Raw genomic sequence first — 12222 nt, forward strand, 5'->3', positions numbered from 1 at the left:
AGAGAGAGAGAGAGAGAGAGAGAGAGAGAGAGAGAGAGAGATGGTGTTAAAAGGAGGCTGTTGTCTATGTGGGCTTAGGCTGTGGAGACTCTCGACAGACAGGGGAACCAGTTTTAGACCGCGACAGAAGGAGATTAATTCCCTGGTGCTTCGAGGAGCACATAAAAAAAAAAAAAGGGAAAAGATTTGGATGAAGTGAAATAAAGTTCAAGCCTGTAAGTAGGGATTCCTGCACATGGATATAGTCATGGGTTAAGGTTTAAATAGTTAGCGTTGTATGATGCAAATGGTTACCATAGGACGCAGAGCAAGCAGGACTATCAATGTGACACGGACACCGAGCTCCAGCAGCAGGAGACTTATGGCCGGCATTTCTACCAGAGCCACCATGGAGACCGAGGTCCTGCTGTCACCGACTTGTCCTCTCTTTGGGGCGTAAACACTGTTGTTCACTTCCACTTGTGTGCAGCTTAGTTTAGGATGTCATCACCTGGAGAATCACATGGGTGGTTCTCGTGTCTGTTTCAACACTGAACCCCCAGTCTTCTGTGTGTACGCACCCACATGACCTCATCGCTCAGGCAGCCCAAACTGTAATCCATAAACAGATCCAGAGGCTGAGGGAGCTGGCGGGGGGACAGACAAAGCCATCCCATTTTGTTGTGTAAATTCACACTCGGTGCACTGTGGTGGACTTGTTTAAATGGACTTGGAAAAAGTGGCTGTGAAGTGAATTGGATTGTAAAAAGAAAATAATACAGGTACTCAAACCTGAGGTTTTAAACCTGCCTGTAAAACGGGTTGGGTGTCCGTATATTCTATATGAAAGACAAATACTTTCTGCTCATTATCTCTGATGTTCCATATCTTGGTGTAGAGACTTTGTTTAGCTACCGTGCCCTGCCGTACGTGACTCTCCCACCCGAGCCGCTATCCAAGTTCAGACTCTGCTCGGCTCTCGGGCTTTGTATTTCTGCCAGTGGCTTGTGAATGCTTCCTGAAATGAGTAAAATAGCTCATTGTTTAGTATGTGTTTTTGTCCAACGTAATGCTTTCAATTGCCTGAATAGACACCCTGGAATGATTCCACTGTTGCTGTTATAAGTCGCAGTGAGTCATTTAATGCAACACCCCTGAAACATGCTGTGACACAGAATTTAAGTAAAGCAAACACGGCGAGCTTCACGACGTAGAATAAACCCTGAGTCCAGTCTTCAGGAAAACAACGCGGTGGAAGCATACAGTGGAGATGCACGTCTGATGTGACTTGACTTTGTCTTTTTGCTGAGACAACGCTGTGTGTCCTGCGTATGAACTCCTTATTAACATGAATAATTCTAAAGTGTAATGGCTTGACTGCAACTTGTCGCCAGAATATTTGCGCTGCGTTTATTTTAAACACTATTAAATGTGTTTCATTCTGAAGATGGAAGCTCAGATTGGTGCCCTCTTCCATACTGTGTCGCAAAAAAAGTTACTGTGGCCCTATTATTTGGGATATTCATAAAGCCGTGTGGTATGCATGGAGGTTGTGCTCACATTTGCCACTTGGTAGGAGGCTAGTGTTGTTTTTCTATCAAATTGTGACTGCAAGAAACACCCTCATGAACACATAAGTAACAGAATCAAGGCTTAATTGAGACTTTGTTTGTATTATTGCGATTATTCTGCAGTTGCAAAACGTGTGTGTCCCAAAGTTCACCACAGAGACTGAGATTGTGACACCGCTCTGGCATGTTGGTAACAAAGTCGTGGGAGTATCACAATGTTTTATTAATAGCCTCCTCTCTCGCTGGACTTTCAGTGGTGGTAGCCGGCCACAGCGGAACTGATCCATCAGTTCCTTATTTTAGACTCCCTGCCCCCCCCCTGCATAGTGGAGGAGGGTGTATCTGTGTATTTGTCTTTGAAAGGGTTCAGCTGTAATACTTGATGTTTACTCTCAAGCATCACAATGAGTTAACACAGGAGTGTAACTCATTGTGATGGCTTGGTGTTTGCTAAGTGGTGACTGCATCACTTCAGACTGCATATCTTGTTCTTCTTCTGATGGACGGAAATAGCCCCGCGTGCCTTGTAGTCACCAGAACTCTGAGCAAGAGCTAATGTAGCCGTGATTACAAAAGTCTTCCCTGGATGATTAGGTTCACGCACATCGCTGATGAGTGATCCCACTGTTGCACAGGGCGAGCTTTGGCTCTTGGGTTTGATATGCTGCAATTTTGAGGTTTGATGGCAGAAAGCATTTCAACCTCCCTCTCCCACAGAATGAGAGGCTTGCTGTTCCCATATAGGTTTAGCTGTGTTGTAATTAGTGTGTGTGCTGTGCATGGGAAAGCAAAAGAGGGACGGAGTAGTGCTTAGGGAGAGAACGAAAGAGAGGGTGGAGGAGGAAGGTAGAGCATTGATGGGAATCAAATCTCTGCGCAGAGAGAATAAGGGGGAGAAGACCAAGGATATCAGTGAGCGATGGAAGGCCGTGTCTGTGAAGGCAATCAGGTCTTCGCTGCATGAATGTTTTCACGGCCGTTGTGCCCTCAGCATCTCCCCGTGGAGCTGAAGACGCCAGTTCTCTGAGCTCTCATGTGTGATTTGATACGACTTCCAATCACGGGTCGTATTCGTCTCTCTACCTGCATGCGTGCCGAGCTCTTGAGACTTTTATAAGACGATGCTTCGCTTGATTTCTCCGCTGTGTGTCGGCCTTCGTGCCAGAGAGTGGCTCATTTATTCCCGCAGGTGGCCCGCTCGGTTCCTTGTGACTCTTCAGTACATCCGCCACTCCAGATAACTGTGGGTTGGACCACCGATGCCACCTCTATCTGACGCTCTGTGAGGGGGATTATGTGATTCCAGACATATTTACAAAAAAGTCATTATTTGATAAACAACCGGCTCAGGAAAAGCACAGTACTTTTTCAGTCCCGCTTGCCTTCTCTCCGTTTGCTATTTGTGGACGTTTCCTCTGAAGTGGGTCTGACTCAAGAGAGACCGATCATGCGGGGTCAGTCAGTCTGTGACTAACTCTCAGCAGCGCTGTTGAGAGATTTGGTGTGAAGATGCCAGCCTGACCAGCAAGTCCTCACTGTACACAAAAACCATCAGTATCACCTCAGGACTAGTAGCTGTGTGTGGACTCAGGCCTCTTGGATGGGCAATATAAGCTGGAGGAGCCAGCCCTCCTCGGAGGACACGGACTCCTCTCTACAGGGGGATCTAGACGAGGACTCAGGTAAAGACACACAAATATATATACAGTTATATATAGAGCGCTGTATAAACAGGACCGTTGACATTGATCTTCCCCAAAAAGGTAAAAGATTTGGCCATTTAAATGATGATAACAATGAAGAAACTAGATATATCTTTTTATATAATCTGTTTTTCCACATTTCAAACAGCACAGAGCCTAAACGAGTCAGAAGAACAGGCTTTTTTTTTTACAATGTAAATGAACAGGCCAGACAGAGAAGAGACTACTTCCTGCTATAAATTATTCTCAGGCTCTGTAACAGCAGTGGCTGAGTACAGACGTTCCATTGCGTGCACACACTATGTATTTATTCAGCATTTTTCTTTTGTGTGAAATAAATGCATGCTTGTTGGGGATGTGTACTCCTTTTGTTTTTTGGAGCCATAATGTAAAATGCGCCTCGCTGGCAGGATGAAATGCAGGGGACATTCCTCGCTGTGCTTTTTGTGTCGTGTGGCTTTATACAAGGTGCTCATTTGCTCCGCTGAAGTCTTGGGTGGACCCAGCCCGATGGAGGCTGCTCTGCAGGGCCACATCCTTCCATCGCTGGCTGCCTCTCCGCCTTATCACCTCCACAGCTTGTGGACAGAAGCCATAGCTCCTTTAGTCTTCATGCCCAGGTGCTGTGGTCTTAATCCAGTTGCACAATACAAAAAAAAAACTGGCATTGGTTAGACTGTGGGGCCGTAATCTTGGCATCTTAAATCCAACCTGCCTGCCTTGCTTCACCGTGGCAGCCGAGTCGGGGTTAGCGCCGTTTGATTGGCTAATAATAATAAATCTGTGCATTTCAGTCCAGCGGGCAGTAAGAGTCGGCGTGTGTGTGTGTGTGTGCGTGTGTGTGTGTGTGTTGTCCGTCTACCCTGACCTGCCTCGTCTCTGTAACGGACTGCACGGCGCTGCAGACGAGGAGGTCTCTCTTAAGCCCCGGCTGAGCTGCCCATGCTGCGGGGATGATACTTGAGGTTTTGAACCACACGCAGTGTGAGGATCACCAAGAGGATGAGGCCACTTTCCAATCTCACAGAAGCATAATCAGCTGATCCCAGTGCAGATTTACACATTTTGTTAAACTGCAGAATATCTCAGGAAGCAGCTGCTTTAACTAATCGCACCCTCTCCGGTGTCTCTTTATATTGATACATACTGCTTAGACATCCAAACCCAAAGGCTCCACAGCATGTGGTCCTTCTGATCCAGTTCAATAAATCTAAATGACCTATACTATATCTTAGTGATTTTAAGTCCTGGACATGTTCAGTGTGTTTATGTCTTGTTATCCTGTTACAACTTAATTGCATCAGTTGAATGCACCACGTGGTAAGTGGTAAAAAGCTTAAAGTAATCCTTAGAACTAAAACTGAGAACCACTGAATCTCATGATGAGTCCTGTGACGTTTCCTCTGTTCTTGTTTCAATCGAGTTCATGTTTCAGTCATCGTGTTTTCCCAACATTTCGCTCAGAGCTCCAATCTATCGGATACATCAATACATTATACAACCGATCCCGTTATTGGAACATCAAGTCTTGCCATTTAATGCACTTGCTGATGCCCATTTTCCAATTTCCTCAGAGGCCAAAGTGAGCAGGAGGGAGAGAATCGGTCAGAGTGGCCTCGGTGCGACTGAGAGCAACTATCTCGATGGCTGGGCAGATCCTGGAAAAGGGGGGTTAATGTCAAGTCATTGCCTCTTGTGTGTTCTTGCGTCAAATCATTCAGACCCCCGGCAGGCATGCCATGGGTCAGGGAGCTGGCATACAATGAAGGGGATGTCCCACAGTTGCTGCCAGTTTCCGATGCCAGTCTAAATCAGGAGTGGAGAGACAGAAGTTGACGTTACTTGCAAACAAGTCGCTGTTGTTGTCCAGGCAGATGTGGGCGCGCATATTTGTGTGTGTGTGTGTGTGTGTGTGTGTGTGTGTGTGTGTGTGTGTGTGTGCGCGCGCGCTTGTCTGGGTACATGAATGATTCTGAATCACTGGTTTGATATATTCTTTTACAGTATATGACTTTCATGCAGACACACACAATGTTTATTCCGTCAGTGACGAGTGTGTCTACCTTCACTGACCCACTTCCTCTTGGCTGTGCCTCCTCATGCAACCTGAATGAGTGTTTTTGGAATAATAGTGATGCATGCACGACATGCAACACTGGCTTTATGAGCTCCTGCTATCAGTAAACTTTGGTCTGAGATCAAACAGAAGATATATCCTCTTAGGACTTCATTCATTCTCACTTTTTGCTCTGCATATATCTTGAATTTAATGAATTAAAGAATTTTGAACTGATGTGACCAAACGTGACTTAAGTCCGGTTGAGAAACCGCATGCTCGGGCTGTTTACTTGCAACCTTTTCATTGTAACCAGCCACGACAGCAACGCTGGTGTTGCCATTGCCGTGGCTGGTGTGAGCCCATCGCAAGATGGTCTCTGGTTCATTCTGTAAACTTCATTATTGTCTAAATATCTTAATTATTATAGTTGTGAGGCAACCTATATCGGACATCTACTTGGCACAAGCATAGCCTTTATAACAAACGTACCAACATATTTTATTCGGGCAAACAAACAAACGAACGAGATAGGACGTTGCAAATACCCGATCATGAAAATGCTTTTCTTTACAGACCTGTCCTTAATGATCACTTCAGTAATGTCATGCAATCTGACTTTGTCTTCATTAAAACATAGAAGTGAGGCAACTCCAACACACAGAGTGGATGATTTGATATATTTCTGGATTGCATTAAGTTTAAATGTAGATTCACACACGTGTTGGAGTCTTTCAGCGTAAACTTTAAGCTGTAATATAAAGCTAAATGTTGTCGGGTCCATCTTTGTCGTTCAGTACGTCTGCTGCAGTGAGTGAGCACTCAGAGGACAAAACAGTGAACAATCAATATACAGCAGGAACATGATGTGCCGTCTTTTTTTAAATTCAGTTTTCCACAGTAAGACCATTAGATCATTGTTATGACATCAAAAAAAGTACAAGGTCTATATTTGTGTTCATCTAAGCTTAAGAGATTTAGCTTTAAGGAAGTATTGTTGAGAGCTGGTCCCAACTGATCCTCAACAATAGAGCTCTTTCGGTCTTCGTCTTTTTAAACTCTCAAGTTCCTCCTGACTTCCTGTCCTGTTCCATGTCAACACCACCAAAGAAACATACGATCATTTAGCCGCTTTGTGACCTTTTTCAAAAATACATATGACACAACAATAGACTCAGCTCAGATGAGACATATCAGTGTTTTACATGACTACCGTAAATATAAAGATATTAATTCAGTGAAAAGTTTTTAATGAGAGACGTTTACAACAATCAGAATATGAAATTCCAGACGTATGGACTTCCTACAACAGCAGAGAGTGAAACATTGTGTGCATGATGAGTAAAATAAACTAAAGTTATTTTAGTGTGCATTGGATTAATCATCGCAGACGCAGCTTAAACAACCACTGCCTAATTATAAGCGACCGTGCGAGTCTCCTCCTCAGTGGTGGACACATCTGTCACCCGAGCCCATTTATATGAAGAGTCCGGGAAACAATGCAAAGCGCGGACGAGATGAGTGTGTATCATTCAACATCTGTCCGTCAGTCTTGTCCAACGCAGTGTGCGTGCACAAAGTGTCAAGAGGGTGACAAGTGGCCCGCTGTACAGACAAGATGGGCTTTGTGCAGCACTCCAACGCGGGGGAGAGCGGTACCACTCCTCGCTGCTCGAGGCCATTTACTGACCAGAACGCTGCTGCCGATGCGTCTCTGCGGCTGTCTCGTACTGTGTGGAAGTGATTGGATCTCTTGTGGCTGTTTGTCTGCGTGTCGGATCGTTCTCCCATCTCGAGTGCTTTTGTAGTTTGCCGTTCGCTCCGCGCTCTCTTGCCAAACAGCTGCCGTTCACCGAGATCTCTGGATTCATCTTCAGTAGATCACAGGGTGGTTTTTTTTTTTAAGCTGTCGCAGTGTCTCCGTTTGGTGCCGCTTGATGTTACAGATACTGACAAGCAGGGTATTTATAGCGCTTTTGTGGTTCTTCAGTCTATTGGTTTCACCCAAGGTGAACCTGCTGCCTGTCTGTCTCCGCTGAAACACTCGGTTCAGAAAGCGAGCTAAATGGAAGTCTACGAAACGCCCGTAAACAACCGTAGCCGGAAGGTCGACTGAAGGATCCGACTGCTTTTGAGTTTCAGTCGGGCGGTTGCGTGGCGCAGTGAGCTTCTCTGTCTTGTGTGAGCTTCAGTGCACTGTGTTCTTAAGCCTTTGCATATTTAGGTGAGGTGTTAAACAGTGGAGTTGTAGAGGTTCTGAGTCCAGGCTGCTCTGGGCTGTGAAGTCAGTCCAGAAAACAGGGAGCGGCTCTCAACGAGGGAGGCGAGGGACGGGAAATAGTGCTGGTGGCGTCGGGGGTGGGGGAAGGAACAGGAGGGGTCCCCAGGACTCTGTGTGTGTGTGTGTGTGTGTGTGTGATTTCCCGCTTTCAACACTCTCATTCACATGTGCTTGCCCTGTCCTGTCCAATACAACGGTGCACATTTATTTCACTGTCTGCAGCCTCCTTCATTCCATACACCATGAGCTATCACAACCTCGGATTCCAAATATAGCTGAGAAAAAATGGGGCTACAACTAACAATCATTTTCATTACTGATTAAGATTAGGATTATTTTCTCGATTGCATCTTCAAAATGTGTGGAAAAAAGCTTCTAGCCGTCGCCATGTTGAGAGCCGGGCAGAGATAATCCCTCAATCATAGATATCACCGCATTTCGAAATACGCATGTTGAGCTACTTAACTCGATTTATAGCTCTAATCACAATCATAAAACAATCTGGTCTTCACACAAACATTTTATTATCACCTCAATGACGAGGTTACTGATTATTAAGGTGAACTATTTTGGAACCAAAATACAGTAAATTAGCCCATGTAGGCTTAGGGGATGTGAGCATTATTTGCAGATATTGAGTGACTTCACACACTCAAGTTAATGTGTTTTTTTTTTTAATCCTCCTCGAGGCTACTAGAGTAATAGCCTCACTGCTGTGTTCACCTCTGGACCTTTCCTATTTTCATTGTGTCGTTTGCTCAACCCTTTTGTCACCGTGCCAGTCTGTGCAGCTTTCTTGTTTGTTTTTTTTGTCATTTTTACAGTTGGGGCTTTAAAAAGCCTCCTGCTCGTGGGCCGTGGACTATTTTCTGTTTTTGTCGTCTGCTGTTGAAAACCCGGCCCTGTGGCATCCCCTCCGCCACCTTTCACTTTTGGGTGAATAGTTTCGAGGCACTCTTTGTTGACTCATTTGTTACTGTCTGGGGATGCTGATGTGCATTGTGTGCATGTGTGTGCGTGTGTCTGTATACAGGACAATTGAGTGACCTAGACCTCGGGGCTCCCTCCACAGCTTTCAGTACAAAACTGAACTGCTGTGCCAAGTGCTCCCATCAACTAGTTCCATTAACTCGTCCAGTGCCCACTATGAGACCGCAACCCGTATTGAATCCATACAGAACAAGTTACATCGCCTGCCAGAGATTGGGGATTATCTGAACACGGTTAGTCACAGCCCACAGTCAATGCAGTAATGTAGGCTATGTGCTTATTGTAACACTAAAGCTGCCACATACAGGATAACTAATATATTGCTCTTAATTTAGTTGCCCTAACCTAAAAGGGAGGGCGTGAAAGAGTGGCCGTCAAAAATCAGTGAAGCAGAGGAATGGATGAGTAATAGTTAAAGTAGCTTGAAAGTGGGTCGTGAATTTGGATAACCTTTTTAACACAGTGATGTGCAAATGTCAACGTCCCGCCACACTAGCTAGAAAAGGAGGAAATGTCTGGTTTAAACTAGAAGCAATGGTACCACAATGAACCACAGGAACATGAAAATGATGTCATCTCTGCTCAGTGAGATTTGTGTCGAGAAGTCGTTGACTTCCGAGTAAAACTGAGGCTAGAGACTTGTAAATGTTTCTGCCACCACACGATGCACAGGCCTAATGGTCCCAGCCTAATCCAAACCACCATCTTCACAGCTTTGTCACAGTACAGAGCTCTGCATCCGAGTCACACCGTGTGTCTTATAGGATTAAAGGAAATGCACCGATCTGATCGAGCAGTCCTTATTCTCAAGAAAATGAAAGATCAGTGATTAAATTGCTTGACCAGAGCAGTTCATGGAAGGACTCACTTTGGATTCAAGACTGCGATAATATTCCAAATGACTTCCTGAAAAGACAAAACCTTTGAACACAACCACAGCAACTAAAGTCAGCTTCCCTGTTGTACTGCAGAACGTCCTGTTTATTTCTACTGCTCATGCATTAATACTTAACCGGTCCACTACTTGACAGTGTGCTGCCTGGAACACACTTACTTTGCAAATATCAGATATATTATTGACACAGTTGTGAATAATCAAATGCACTCTGCTCATGATCAGCTGTGAGGAGACGCCATTCCTCCTGCTAGAAAGGAAACTGTCAGCGAAAGAGACGGCTTCACTTTCATAGTGTTCACACAGACCCACAACTGCCGATATCTGCACATCATCCACCACATCTCTTCCACAGGCTGTGTAGTTATGGAACTGTTATAACCTCGGTAGCCTTGAGTTTATTTGAAGCTACGTTATGAATACAACACAGTATGTTTCTTTATTCCCCTCACTGTTCTGCCTCAAACCATGTTTTTTTTTTTTTTTTTTCTGTTATGTTGCTCCAAGAGTCTATAACCTTGTGACTTGGCGCTCGCAAAATATTGAAGCGAAAACATCGCTCTAAGGCACAGTTTTACTGCCGTACGTGACAGAAGATTCAGATAATAGATCGAGCATCGTCGGATCGCTGTGTGAAAATACACACTTCATTTCAGTGGGCCGCTTTAAACCGAAGCGAGGCTCATAAATGGTTTATTTGTCCAGTAAACCACTAAAGATGTGACGGACATATTGGGATGTGACGTGTCTGACTTCAGCCATTCATCCTGAGTGATGAGAACACAAATAGCCAGACTCAAGAAAGCAAGGTGTGTCCCTAAGAGATGAGGCTGGGTTGTGTTGTTATGGGCCTCTGCATGCTGCTTAGTTATTATGTCTTAATGTAGATAATTCTAGTTTCTTTTTAGATGCGTCACACAGTATTGAGAGAGGATACTTTGATGAGATTGGGAATCAGAAGACATTGCATGTCAATCATCAGACTCTCGGTCACCTCTGTGGTGAGATCTGAGAGCAGATGTCATGCTCAAAGAAAGAGTCTTCACTGTCTTTCATTCACAGCTTTGAAGGATCTGGTTTTCTGTTTTCTCGTATGGATCCGGGTTATAGATCGCCTCTGTTGTGTGGCTCTGTTCGCCACGGTGGACCGTGGCCGTCTGTTCCCATGCAACCCGGCACCACATTGAGATCTGGTCCGGATCGTTGACCCGTGGTCGGTGGGTCATTACCATACTGAAGGGGCATGTTTGTAAGTTATTCATAGCGTAAAATATTGACCGAGATGGATTTTTATTCAAGCGGAGATCAGGAACAGACGAAAGGCCAGACTAGAATTTAAATAATGACAAACAAGCCATGTAATAAAAACGGTCGACAAAACTTAAGTGTGAAAAGCAAATCTGTGTTTCTCATTTTGAAAAGTAATTGTATAATAGTGAGCTATTTTCTATTACTGCAGCGACGCATTCATCTCAATCAGCCCCCTTCAGTCAGTAATGACTAATGTTTTATTGTCGTCCCTGATGTAATTACAGAGTCAAAAATGATTTTGCCCATTATGTTTATTTTAGTCCCGTATTCGGATGTCTCATTTTTACGTTGACAATTTGATTTATCACATGGCAACCTTTCTTCTGCGTCTCCTCCGTCTGAGTGAAATACAATAGACTGTAAGTGTGCCGAGCACTTAGCGTCCTTTACTGACTCAGTGAATAGACTGGAGGCTCTCGGTCTTGCTGTGGCTCGCAGCGGGACAACTGTAAAAACCCACCGCTGGACTTCTTTCCTCCATTACTCCTGAAACCAACTGTTAGAGCAGGGGCCACGTTCCATACCGGGGCCTCCCTCGTCTCCCTGCCATCCTTTGGCAGGAGTTTGGCTCCCTCAGCCCGCTGAGGACATGGAGGAGGATTCCTATTGTAAATTGAACACACCCAGCAGGAAGCCAACCACTACAATGGGGGGGAGAATAAATAATTCACAGAGCACTTAACTATTTCCTGTTGAATTTTTCTCCATTTTCCTCCCCACTGTTCATCTCGCCTGCCTCGGGCTTACATTCCACACTCTTGCTCTGCAGCAGGTCTCGCCTGTGGAGAAAAGATGCCTTGGCACGGCACTTTTTTTTGCGGTTTTGTTTTACAGTGTAGCCGACACTAATTCACTCACCGTGTTGTTGTTTTTATAGCCAAATAAGGCGTCATTGCAGGCACGGTTGCTTATAAACAACGCACGGTCTATTTACATGTATCCCGGGGGGGAGTTCTACTTATGTGTGTCAAGAGTGGAGGGATTCTGTGTTTTTAAAAAAGCACCGCTTATAGCCAATGCTTAAACAAAAGGTTTAATCTGTCTCCCTGTGTTAATCGCCATCCTAAATACAGTATGTCTACGTATTCATAGATTTTCATTCTCTCAGTAGAGAGCAGGAGCAGATTACATTTCATTTAGGGGGGTTCATTCATTCTCCACGCATCAGTTCAACCAATATTAACTGCTGTTGCGATCTTCTATCTTGCTCAACAAGTCCTCGTGCGCGTTGCACACTTTCATTGAGCAGTCCTCGCTGAGTTCAGCGGGAGGTGACAGCTGTGTGTGTGTCACCTTACGCACAGCCTCCCCTGTATCCCTCCACCCAGTTTACATCCTATAGTGGGTTGGGGGGGGGGGCAACGCGACCAGTTGTCCTGTATAGATCACACCTGTACTGAACAAGAAACAGATCAATCTGCCCGCCTGTCGGCTCT

General features: G+C 45.0%; 1 protein-coding gene across 15 annotated transcripts in view; it reads left to right on the top strand.

Moving 5' to 3' along the window:
• rapgef1b (Rap guanine nucleotide exchange factor (GEF) 1b) overlaps nt 1–12222 on the top strand; it is a 36486-nt gene that overhangs the window by 1831 nt on the left and 22433 nt on the right. For 14 of the 15 annotated variants that reach the window (XM_031859881.1, XM_031859892.1, XM_031859893.1 and 11 more), the window contains exon 1: nt 13–3232. The exons of the other annotated variant lie outside the window; for it this stretch is intronic. In XM_031859881.1, coding sequence (XP_031715741.1) covers nt 3151–3232 — 82 coding nt within the window. In that variant the 5' untranslated portion in view covers nt 13–3150. Of the gene's footprint in view, nt 1–12; nt 3233–12222 lie in introns of those variants that run through there. 15 annotated transcript variants of the gene reach the window in all.

The sequence above is a fragment of the Anarrhichthys ocellatus genome, unplaced genomic scaffold, assembly GCF_004355925.1.
Source record: "Anarrhichthys ocellatus isolate YVR2014 unplaced genomic scaffold, GSC_Weel_1.0 scaffold23, whole genome shotgun sequence".
Classification (NCBI taxonomy): domain Eukaryota; kingdom Metazoa; phylum Chordata; class Actinopteri; order Perciformes; family Anarhichadidae; genus Anarrhichthys; species Anarrhichthys ocellatus.